At 51.4% G+C, this 12,226-nt stretch overlaps 1 protein-coding gene across 1 annotated transcript in view; it reads right to left on the minus strand.

The window, feature by feature from the left end:
• IQSEC1 (IQ motif and Sec7 domain 1) overlaps positions 1-5,299 on the minus strand; it is a 75,268-nt gene extending 69,969 nt beyond the window's left edge. Inside the window, exon 1 of the mRNA XM_012809213.2 lies at positions 5,018-5,299. Within this exon, the coding sequence (XP_012664667.1) occupies positions 5,018-5,082 (65 nt within the window). The 5' untranslated portion in view covers positions 5,083-5,299. The remainder of the gene's footprint in view (positions 1-5,017) is intronic.
• Positions 5,300-12,226: the final 6,927 nt, after the last annotated feature.

Here is a 12,226-nt window from a genome sequence, read left to right on the forward strand (position 1 = left end):
ACCCCAGCACTCACTGCAGGTGACAGTGAGCCTGGACTCTGACATCAGATGGACTGAGCTCACATCCTAACCCCAGCACTCACTGCAGGTGACAGGGAGCCTGGACCCTGACGTCAGATAGAATGAGCACACACCTAACCTCAGCACTCACTGCGGGTGATCGTGAGCCTGGACTGATCATGGAACCTTCCCTCAATCTGAAAAACAGGGACCTTACTCTTTAATCACTTTAAGAATTAAGTATTTCACACAGAGCCCACTAAACGGCAGCCACTGCTATTATTATTATTATTACACTGAGCTTTGAACAAAGAGGAGAAACAAATGCACTCATAGTTTCCCATCTTTACAATTGGGAGGTAACCTGGGCTATGGTTCCACACTGTGGCCTTAAGTTCAAATTAAACTGTCACCATATCAGGAAGTTGCACACTGAGAAATAAAATGAAGGAATGGGCCTTTCCATCAAGGAGCAGGAGAGTGGCAGCTACACACAAATAAGGCATAAAATACATTCAAATCAGAGCAACTGGGACACAAGGAGGGAGATTTCACAAAAAGCCGTAAGGGCTCTAGAAATCAGGCTTTAATACCATAAATCAGCAAAAAAGAAAAGTCTTAGGAACACTTTACCTCAGTAGAAATTTCACAAAAGGGAGAAGGTGGTAATAGTGATATTGGTGACATCAGCTACCAGGTGGTGGGCATCTGTACACATCAGTCACCAGGCAAAACTGCACATTGCCCCCGGCCAAAGTTTCTTTGGACCCATTTCACAGATGAGAAAAAAAAATCAAGGCCCAGAAAGTGAAGGCAATACAGCTGAAGCCACACAGGTGGGAAGAGGTAGAGTCAGGGCTTTTTTTTTTTTTTTTTGCAGTTTTTGGCCGGGGCTGGGCTTGAACCCACCACCTCTGGTACATGGGGTCAGCGCCCTACTCCTCTGAGCCACAGGCGCCACCCCAGAGTCAGGGTTTGGTGGAAACTCCCAAGGCCTGTGCCCCATGATGTACACTTTCATATTATTAACCTCGCTTCCTCTACATCTGGTCCAGGGCCTGGAACAAAGTAGATGCTCGGTAAGTGTTGCATGGATAAAGGAACACAGGAATGTACAAAATTGGGTGGCCCTTGGGTCACATACCTATCTCCAGAGATCAGGACACTCCTCCATCCCCAGGAGAGCTTGCATGCATTCATTCACACCTGCATTCACAGGTGCATTCATTCACTAATGATCGGTTTCGCCTACCAGGTAGCCAGGAGCTGTGCTATGGAGGCATTGGGGTACAAGTCACAGGCTTAGAGCTTGAGAGCACTTGCCCAGCTTGGGGTGCAGCCACAGCAGCCAGGGAAGGGGCAGGCCCAGGTGGCACCCTGCCATATTTCCACCATAATTGCCATCAATTTTCTCTCTGCAGCAGCTCCTGCAGTGGGAACAGCCAGATTCTCTAAGGCCACGCCAATTAATTCTTCAAGAGCCTTAATAGCCTCTAAACTCATTAGGATTTGCTTTTGAGGATCTATGATAAATCACACTCAACAGCTTTTGAGCACCCCACACACATAAACACACACGTCCACAGGAGATCTCTCCCTAGGCCTCCAGCTGGGTCCGAGCCCATCTGGCCTGTGCCGTCATCTTTCTTGCTTCTGTCCTGACTGGGAGGATATTTCAAGCGTCATCATAATTCAAAGGAAATTTACAAAAGAGGAAGGAAGAAAATCCAGCAGGTCACTGGCCGTTGGGAAGAGCAGAGTGCTGACTTGAACAAACGCGGCATCTGACCAGAGGCCTGGGGGCTGGTCAGCTCGGCCTGGCTTCCAGACACCAACATCCTCAGAGAACCTCTGAGAAGCAGTACTATTGTCCCCTTTCACTTAAGGGAAACTGAGGCTCAGACGGGGTGTGGTAACTTGCATAAACTCACAAAAGTGGGCTGGGATTTGAAATAAAATCTGTTTTCCCAAGTCCTTTTTCCCTGATGCCCCAAGAGACCTAGATTCGGAGATTCTCCTGGCAAAACATGAGTCCATGTTCTGCAGAGTCCAACCAGATAAAACCTTGTGCACACACATGAACATACACATTTATATGCATAGTAGAACGTCTGTAAGTTGACCACCTAAGGGACTGTAACAAATTGGTCAACGTACAGACATGGTCAACAGAAAGACCATGGCCTACCGTACTGATACGTGTATGTGGTGCATATGCAGTCTATGAAAACTAGGTCAACTTGAGGAGGTGGGTAGTATAGGGAGGTGGTCAATATGGAGATTCTGCTGTATAACTGAGCTCCCGCGGCCCTGAATCCAATCCCTTCCAGAAACACCTATTTGCCCAGTCATCACATTGTTGGACTACACAGCTGTCATTCCTGTCCGTGTTTTTGAACTGAAGCTGTGTAAATATTAGCACAACTAGTTCATAGTCCGGCTTCCTTGAGCAAAAGCTGAAAATCCCAGCAGGGCTGGCTGAGGCCTCCAGAGGCCTCTATCCCAACACTTGAGTTCTCCTCTAGGCTCCCTTTGTGATATTCTGGTCTAGTTGCTGGGTTCACTGCCTAAGTGGGACCATTTAGAAAATGAGAGTAAGCAGAGTCCCGGGACGCCGAGAGGCCCAAACAGCAAAGCATCAGAGCGCTACAATGCAAGGAGCCACATGCCATCAGAGGCCTGCACTTATAGGTGGTACTCAGTGGCATGGCTGGGACCAGAGTGGCTGTCTGGGGCTTGTTACAGACTGGAGATCTTCTGAGGTCTCTGGAGCACACTGGATTCCATCTAAGTTTAGAGAGGGGGTGATGGCCAGCCAGTAGGACTCTAGGTGGAGGTAAGCTGGCCCCTGAAAGGCTCCTCTGCCCAAGGAGTACCTAACTCAGCTTTCCTGCCTTAAGGACTGGGCTGACTCTCTCCTTTCCTCCCTGGCTTCCTTTGGAACACACTAGGTGCTCCACAGCAAATGGAATCCACCTGCTCTGAGGCTCATGGGTGGACTGTAGGCTGTACCTGAGCAGGGATTTTCAATGTCAAAGACACCTGGCCCACGCTCTGAGACCTGGAGAGCATCTGTTCATCACCAGCCAGGACCACAGAAGGATCTGAGTGAGCTTCTTTGCAGCTGGAAGATTCAGATCAGATACTTAGACTTCTAATGAGAACAGATGTGGGACTGAGAAATACATAAAAGAGGTGGCCTGGACATGCCAACTGGAATGGTAATACTGGGGAGGTCCTAATGGAGGGGCAGAAACCCCTCAGTTCCACTCAGCTCAGGGAGGAAGGGCGCAGCAAGGAGAGTGTGCTGACTTGTTCCTCACGGTTACCAGGTTCCCCACTAGGACCCAATGGGGTCCTGCTGGCTCCATGAGGACAAAGACTCCGAGTTTTGTTCACTGCTATGTTCCTGGTGTCTAGAGCAGGGACCGGTATACAGTAGGCACTCAATAAACCACAGAGCCAGAATGTTCAATCTCCGTTTGCTCTCCTGGGATATGAGGATGCTGGTACCACAGGATAAGAATGCAATGGAAATACTGAGGGGACAGCTGATGGCCTGCCTGTAGCCGTAGGCGTGTGTGGGATATGAATAACGTGACCCCCATTCCCAGACTGCTGCCACTGATTCCAGACAGATGGTCCTGCAGCTGCAGCTGCCTAGACTCCACCCCAGATGCAAGGAGCATTGGGTCTTTGGGAACCTCCCCCACAGCCCCACATGGAGCCTCCGGCCCAGAGCTCTAGGCCCTTGGGGTGAGGAGGGAGCAGAGGGGAACATATGCACAGTCCCTGTGCAACTGCCGGACATGAGCTGCAGAATTTCTGAACTGAAAGATCAAACAGCTCCAGGTGGGCTTCCCTCAGAGGGGGCCTGACATAAGCTAAGTCAGCCTGTCAACAAATCCTCTCGGCCCCACCCCCGGCTCCTCAGAGGGGGCTGTACATGGCTCAGGGGGCAGCTGTGTTGGCCAGCGGAGAGAGAAAATCAATATTCCCAGCACATACATACACACACACTCTTTTTCCCTCTCTCTCCACAAACACGGGCCCTTCGATGCTCAGACAACCACCCATAGGCCCCCAAAGCAGAAAAGGGTTGGCCTCTCTGACATACCAGACTCCATCCCTAACCACACCAGGTGCACACTTGTCACCCTGCACATAAATGAGGCCCCCAATCCCGCTAGCAGCCTCCCTCCTGTCTGTACTTAAGTCACAAACAGCAACCACATGTAAGCAAACTCCTTGACTCCATAGACCCCAGCGCACTCCCATGAGACCCTCCCAGACACATGGTACTGGACTCATAGCCAGCCCCTGGCCCAAGTGTGACACCTGTTCATTCACAGTCCTGGATGGATCCCTAGTCCTCGTATATACTTCTTGGGCTCTTGCTGACAGAGCAGAGGTATCAACCCAGACACAGGCCCAGGATCTCGAAAAAACAGGCCTGCAAGAGGCCTCCTGGCTGCCTCTGCCCCGCCTGCAATCTGACTCAGACCCCGCTGGGCTCACTCCTTCCCATCAACTCCATCTACTCGGCTCGCTCTTCTTTGCCCCTCACATCACATCATACCCAATCCCACTCCGTTTCCCTTCTACATAAACTCAGCCCCACTCGAACTCGCATCCAATAGCCTCTTGTTCTATACACAGTCCCGTCTCCACAGACAGTCTTGTTTCCAGGGCACACACACCACTCCCGTCCGGACAGCATCTCTTTCTCAAAAGCACAAACTCGGGTCCCACGGGGTCTTCCACCCAAACCCATACCGAACGCACCGCGGCCCTGCAGGCGGCTTTGCGCTCTCACACCAGGCGCCCCGTCCGGACGGACACACGTATTCCCGCAGCCTCCCTCTGGCACACACTGACACTTACGCGCCCCCCAGGCTTCCTCTCCACCCGTCAGCACGCCGCACACCCCCCGGAACCCTACCGCACCCCGGGCGGGCTCAGCTGCCCTCCTCCCCTTGACCCACTCCCGGCCCTCCGCCCCGCCTGGGCCCCTTACCCGCTGTCAAGCTCCAGCTCCAGCAGGGACTGAGTCCTCTCCGAGTTGCAGTGCAGGCACCACATGGCGGCCGCAGCGGGAGTTGACGGAGCCGGGCACCCGGCACCCAGGCCCAGCCGAGCGCCGCCGACTCCCGCCAGCGGCCGCCGGATCCTGGGGCCGACACCCCGACACCCGGAGAGCCGAGCCCCCGCACGCGCCGCTCGCCCACTGGTCTTGTGGCCCAGTGTCCGCCAGTTCCCGCCGCTCCCAGCCCGGAGTCTGAGCCTCCGGCCGGCCCAAGCCCGCCCCAAGCCCGCCCCCTCCGCCGCCGCCCGCCTGGCGCAGCGCGACGCCGGGCCCAAAGAATGTGGCCCGGAGGGGGCGGGGCAGGAGCAGAGCCGGGAAACCCGGGGGCGGGGCCGCGCAGAGCGCGAGGTGAGGGCGCGCCAGGGGCGTGGCCTCACGAGCCGCGGAAGGAGGGCTGCGGGGGGCGTGGCTACGTGCCGGGCAGAGCGGAGCTGCTAAAGCTTGGTACGCGGGACGGGGGGCGGGGGTGGCGGGCGAGCGCAAGGAAGGGAATCTCTCAGATCTCAAGTTACAGCATCCCGGTCCCAGCCCCCGAAGCCTTTCTGGAAGGAGCTCCAACCCTGGGGTCTCCCAATAGCCACGTCTCCCTCCCCGACATGTACTCACAACAAACACAAAATACCAAACCACCCATCGGAGCCTGCTCAGCTGACCGCGCCAAACTCCGCCTATCTTGACTTTTGCCTTCCAGATCCACCCTGTGGTTCTGGAAAAGGGAATGGGTTCTATCCTGATGCTGGGGCCATCCTTTTGGGCGCTCTCTGGGTAGAGTCTGATGCAAAGTTGCTTCTTTCTCTCCAAGTCCACCCAACGTGCCTACCCCCCTTACCTAGAGACTTTTTAGGCACCTGCGGCTGGCGTAAAGTAATTTTAATTAGCATTTTAGTCTACTGATATTTGGTCTTCAAGGCAGCATTGTGAAATAGGTGGACTCACTCCTGGTTCCATTTTAGCATTGGTAAACTGAGGCTCAGCTTAACTGGGTTAACTCAGGCATACCTCCCCCCTTCTCTCCTGGCTTGCAGTTTTCCTTACGTATGTTTGTTTATTATCTCTCCTTGGGGTCACGAAGGTAGGTACAATGCTCAGCACCCACGCTTGTGGAGTGCCCAGATGTGGTTGGGAGACAGCAAGCAGATAAAGATACAATCATAACCCTGTCTGTCCTGGGCTGCCCACTTGCAAGTCCGTCTTCTAGAGTGCAAGGCAGCTGGCAGGTCTGCGGGAGTCAGGAAGCTGCGGGAAGCCACTAATGCAGGGGCATCCTCTTGTGCCCTTTTGAATCTTTCATTTGGAGAGGGACAATGAAGGAAGGGGCTTGGGCTGGCACAGCTTACAGCATGTGGAGGGCAGTTCCCAGAGCCAGCATAGGGCACCTGGGCTCCCTGGCAAGAGGCTGAGCCGGAATCCAATGTCCCCCTCACAGCCTATCTCCACATTCCCCCTCTCAGCTTGCCATGTTTTTCTTTGGTGCATTAAAAATAAATACAGACATAAAATGGGAGGAATATTTGCAAACCATTTTTCTGGTAAAGGTCTACTATCCGGGCTCGGCGCCTATAGCTCAACAGGCTAAGGCGCCAGCCACGTACACCTAAGGTGGCGGGTTTGAATCCCCAGCCCGGACCCGCCAAACAACAATGACGGCTGCAACCAAAAAATAGCCGGGCGTTGTGGCGGGCGCCTGTGGTCCCAGCTACTTGGGAGGCGGAGGCAGGGGACTCGCTTGAGCCCAGGAGTTGGAGGTTGCTGTGAGCTGTAATGCCACGGTACTCTACCCAGGGGGACAGCTTGAGGCTCTGTCTCAAAAAAAAAAAAAAAAAAAAAAGGTCTACTATCTGTACTATATAAAGAACACTTATGCATTAAAAGGTAAATAACCCAATTTAAAAATAGGCAAGGGATATCTGAGTAGGTATTTTTCCAAAGATTTTATACAAATGGCCAATAAGCATTGTGAAAAGATGCTCTCAACACCACTAATCATCAGGGAAATGTAAATCAAGATCACAGTGAGATACCTTTTCACTCATACTCACTAGGAAGGCTATAATCAAAAAGACTATAACAGTGTCTATACACAGAGTGTTCCGGAAGGAGACCACTGAACTGCGCTGCTCAAAGACCATGGCCCCATCTGACAGTCGTTGAAAGGGTAGGAAGTTGGTAAGGGATAGGAGTGAAATAGACTAGTTGGGGGGGAGGAGGCAGCAGAAAACTTCCACCCCAGTTTGAACTGCCCTCTAAAAATAGGCTGTAATAAGTGGAGCCAAGAGATTTCTCCCAGCCCAGCTGCTGGAGCACTCCAGACACAGGCTCCAACCACCTAACCATCCAGATTGTCTAAGAATTCCAGGCACTTCTCCAGGCCAGGGCCCTGCCGCCCACCAGGATGGTCCTGGCGACATTGCTCTGGCTGGGATTTAGAAGGGGTTTAAATTTCCCTGTTAGCATTTGGAATACCAGACAATAGAGTACTTGGAAACCAAATGCTTTTTCATTCTCATTTTATCTTCCCGCAAAGTGTACCTCTTGCTCCTGCTCAGTTAACTGTCTTACAGATTAATAATTTAGGGAACTGGAGCAGGAACAAGAACTGTTCCAACCTAGAGAAGCAGAGAAGGCTGATTTTTCTGCCAAAATGGCAGAATCCTTTCAGGTACTACTTGGGAGAATTGCTTAGGCTCTGAGTCTCAGTTTCTTCACTGTAAAATGTGGCTCATCAGCTACCTGTGTACCTCAGCTAATTCACCTTGCTGTTTAATTTAGCAAGCATTTCCTTATCTACTGAGGTCTCAATGGAGAACTACTGCTGTGACAAGTATCCCTCAATATGGTGTTATAACAGAAGAGGAAAGAGCCTGTAATTCTGCCCCAAAGAGAGTTCCTAATGATGAGAGGACATTTTGAGTTGGGCTTTGAGGAATGAGTAGGAGCCCTAAAAGTCATGGAAACATACAGTTCTACTATATTGTCCCAGGGTTTAGTCCTGAGCTGCTTGCCTTGGCCCATTTCACATGTTTCAACCTGACTTATCTTCATCACCCTGGCTTCCAACAGCCTCTCACCATTCCATAATTTCCCTGTTCTCCTTTGACCAGACATGTGGCACCCTACAGCCAGCCTTTATAGCCGCTCTCCCCAAGCTGTCCAGAAGTCCAGCCCTTCCACACAGCCAGCCTCTAGGCCTGTGTGGCCTGGCTCTGGGCCATCTCTCCAGCCCTTACCTCTCCTCATGCTCCCTGTAAGCATACCACATGCTGCATGCACCCAGGCACAGCTGGAACCTTGGGTTTCAGCTTTTAATGTCACTTCTCCCAGAAAGCCAAACTTGAGCAGTTCCTAGTCTAAGTTAGAATCTCTTCTTACATGCTGCCATGGTTTAAAATATGAGTTGTTTGGCTCTTCCAAATCTCATGTTGAAATTTTTTTTTTTTTTTTTTAGACAGAACCTCAAGCTGTTGCCCTGGATAGAGTGCTATGGCATTACAGCTCACAGCAACCTCCAACTCCGGGGCTCAAGCGATATTCCTGCTTCCGCCTCCCAAGTAGCTGGGACTACAGGGTCCCACCACAATGCCTGGCTATTTTTTGGTTGTAGCCACCATTGTTGTTTGGCAGGCCTGGGCTGGATTTGAACCTGCCAACTCAGGTGTATGTGGCTGGTGCCTTAGCTGCTTGATCCACAGGTGCAGAGCCTCTCATGCTGAAATTTGATGCCCAACATTAGAGGTGGGGCCTGTTGGGAGGTGTTTGGGCTGCAGGGGGAGATCTCTCATAAAGGCTTGGTGCCATTCTCACAGGAGTGAATTCTCACTCTGAGTTCCTACAAAACTGGTTGTTAAAAAAAGCCTGGCACCTCCCCAGCCCCCTCCTGCTTCTACACTCTTGCCATGTGATCGCTGCACACAGGCCCTCCTTTCCCTTCCCTGCACACCTTCCACCATGAGTGGCAGCAGTCTGAGGCCTTTACCAGAAGCTGATGCAGACACCATGCTTCTTGTACACTCTACAAAACCATGTGGCTTGTAGGTAAGCCACATAAACCACCCACCCACGTTCACGAAGATGTATACCCTACGATACTAGTTGTTTGATGCAGACACCATGCTTCTTGTACACTCTACAAAACCATGTGGCTTATACGTAAGCCACATAAACCACCCGCCCACGTACACGAAGATGTATACCCTACGATACTAGTTGTTTGAAATAGCAGAACCATAGAGGAAACACAGAATGTCCCTCAATGGAAACTGGTTAAGTAAATTGTGTCCATCTGTCCATGGTGTCCCATATTAAAAAGATGGCAGCAGCATGATACATACTTAGAGGAAAAGATCTGAGACACAATATTGCAGTAGCCAAGTCCAGAAAAATGTGTAATGTATTTATAATAAAATCTATAGCTCACTAGTATCCTGACTTAGGATTGTGTGATCATCTATTTCTTAAAGGAGACCCAAGAAATAAGTCCAAGAGGTTCCCTGTGGGAAGGGAGACTGAAGGGGTTCCAGAGACTTCTGGAGACAGGAAGACTTTATCTCTATGCCCTCTCACAAGTCTTTAAATGTTTAAACAGTTTTTATTACCTTTAAATATAGTCAGCTAAGGAAACTGATAAGACCGGAGGTCTGCTAACATCTAGGAGGCTCTGAAGCCCATCAGAGCTAGTCCACTAAGACCTCAAATTCTAGACTGTACTTAGCCACTTCTTCGGTCACTCCAGGTTTGAGCAGGACGTATCTCACCAGCAGCCATAAAAATCAGTAAGAGGTATGTTATAGCCCATTTTGAGCCTGCCACCCAGTGTCTGTTATCACTACTCTGTTACCATTCATCATACTGAAGTGAACATCCCCATACCAGAAGCCAGAATGCTGGATCCAGGAGGAGGCTCTGTGATCATCCCTCAAACCCCGAACCCTCATTTTACAGACAGGGAGACTGAGGCCAGGAAGATCAAGGGATACGCCCCAGCTCATGTGGCCAGGTACTAACACTGACCAGGTCACTACTACCCCACTGCCAGGCTCACGCACTGGCAACTCGGATAACACAAAATGCAGCCTGGGGGGAGTGAGTTTCAAGACCATCACTCCACCCCAAATATGGGACTGAAACTTACTCATACGGCTGTTAGATGCAGTGACATTCCAGGGACAGCTGCACAGAACTCTGTAGACTGACACCTCGGGGAAGCCAGTCAATCTCACAGAAGAGAAATGTTTCCAGATAAATAAAGCTGTTCTTCTCAAGTGCCAAATTATTTTAAAATTTCAACCATGTTTCACAGAAATGACTTGCAAATTTGGGACTTCCCTGGTCTTACTAAATAAAGTAAACAGAGTAAATGTGGGATAACTTAGTTTGGGAGGCTCGGGACCAACTCTGAAGTAGTATAAGGTGTTTAATCCTGAAGGAGGCACTGCCCTGATGCTCCATGGAGCTGACCTGCCCAGGCCCCAGCTTGGAGGGAATCCAGCTCCTGCTGGTCTTGCCAGCCTCTTTCTAGCTCTAATCCCTACAATACAGCCCCCCCCCCACCCTCCCCAGATGCACCTGCACTTCCCCATCTCAGTGTCTTTGCTCATGCTGTTTGCACTTCCTGGGAGCCTCCTACTCAACCTGCAAGTCTCAGGGCAAATATTTTCTCCTTGAAGCCCCCCCCGCCCCCCAGCACCTTTAACTCTCAGGCAGAACAAGAACCTTCAACTAAACTCTGGGTAGCTCAAGGACAGGGACAATGGCTTTCCATCCCCTCTCCTGGTGGTGGGGCCCAGACACTGCTACTGTTCTGTGTACCTGGCACATGTCCAGATACCGACCACAGCACCAAGGGAATTCATCCCAACCACAGCGGTATGTGGGTTGGCCAAGACCTGGACCATGACAGTGAGACTAAAGCAGCCCTAATGTTAGCAAGTCCTGGAATGCTAGATCCAGCAGGAGTCACAGGGCCCAGTGTTGCTGGCCCACTCTTCAGATGAGGGACCAGAGGCTGAGAGAGGGGAGCACTTCCCTGAGCCACACTGGGGCACAGCCAAGAACGGGTCATCTGACTTCCTTTCCACAGTTCCTTCTCTGCTGCTATGACAAAAGAAGCCTCAAAACAAGGGGATCTGTTGTGTTCTGAGGTGTCAGGAAGCTCTGTTTTCCCAGAGCCTTTAAATAAATGATAAAAATTAGATACGAGTTTCATTATGCCAACAGTGGCAAACGGACTGACACAGGCTGTGAAGATGCAGGGAAAACCCTCGGTGAAGAGCTGCACAGCAGAGCAAGAAGACGACATGGAGTCTGACGAGAGGAGAAAGGAAACCCCCCAGGTCCAGGGTGGCTCTGCGGGAACTTCGAGGAGCCCAGCACATGACGGTGCTCAGTGACCTATGAGGGTTTTCTTTAGGTGAACAAAATAGCCAGGAATTGTCACCTTCTCCAAGAACTGAGAGCACCTCCTGTTTCCAGTCCCTAGCGCCCACTGCAAGGCCTGCCCAACAGTGCAGCCACTGTGGTGGCAGCCACCACAGGACCAGAATGTGTTCCACATCCCTCCCCAGTCTGAGTGGAGGACCCCATCTTTCTGGTCCCCTGCTGGACCCAGCCTGTGAGCCGACTGCTTGTCTGGGAGCTGGGGGTTGAGGCCTGTGAAGAGCAGAATTAATTTCTACCGTTTCCAAGCTCCACTCGCTGGGAGGGAGACAGACCCTTCTACACAAAGAGCTCTGAGACAAGGCACGTATGTTCTAGTGGCTGAGGAGGGCTGCTCACTGTCATTTCCTCCTAGGGGCCTTCCTGGACCCGCTATGGTAAAGGACAACCCCATCCTCCAGCTCATCTCATCCCCTGAAAGCCCCTCTCATAGTCTGTAATCATCTGGCTTAATCACTTGTTTACTGTCTGCCACTTCCACCGGAATGAATCTCTGTATTTTTGTTCATTCGTCACTGTATCCCCAGCATCCAGATGGTGCCTGGTCTATGGTAGGTGATCAGCAAATGTCTGCTGGACGAATGAACCGTGTTCAACCAGACTCATTCTGGTTCAGGGATGAACACTGGGCTGGGGCAGGTCCCCCTTGCTCTCCACATTCTCATCCTTGTCTCATGCGACCCAAGACAATGCTCCTCTTTACACCAC

This window comes from Otolemur garnettii, unplaced genomic scaffold, assembly GCF_000181295.1.
Source record: "Otolemur garnettii isolate 467f Iridium unplaced genomic scaffold, OtoGar3 scaffold00101, whole genome shotgun sequence".
Lineage (NCBI taxonomy): Eukaryota > Metazoa > Chordata > Mammalia > Primates > Galagidae > Otolemur > Otolemur garnettii.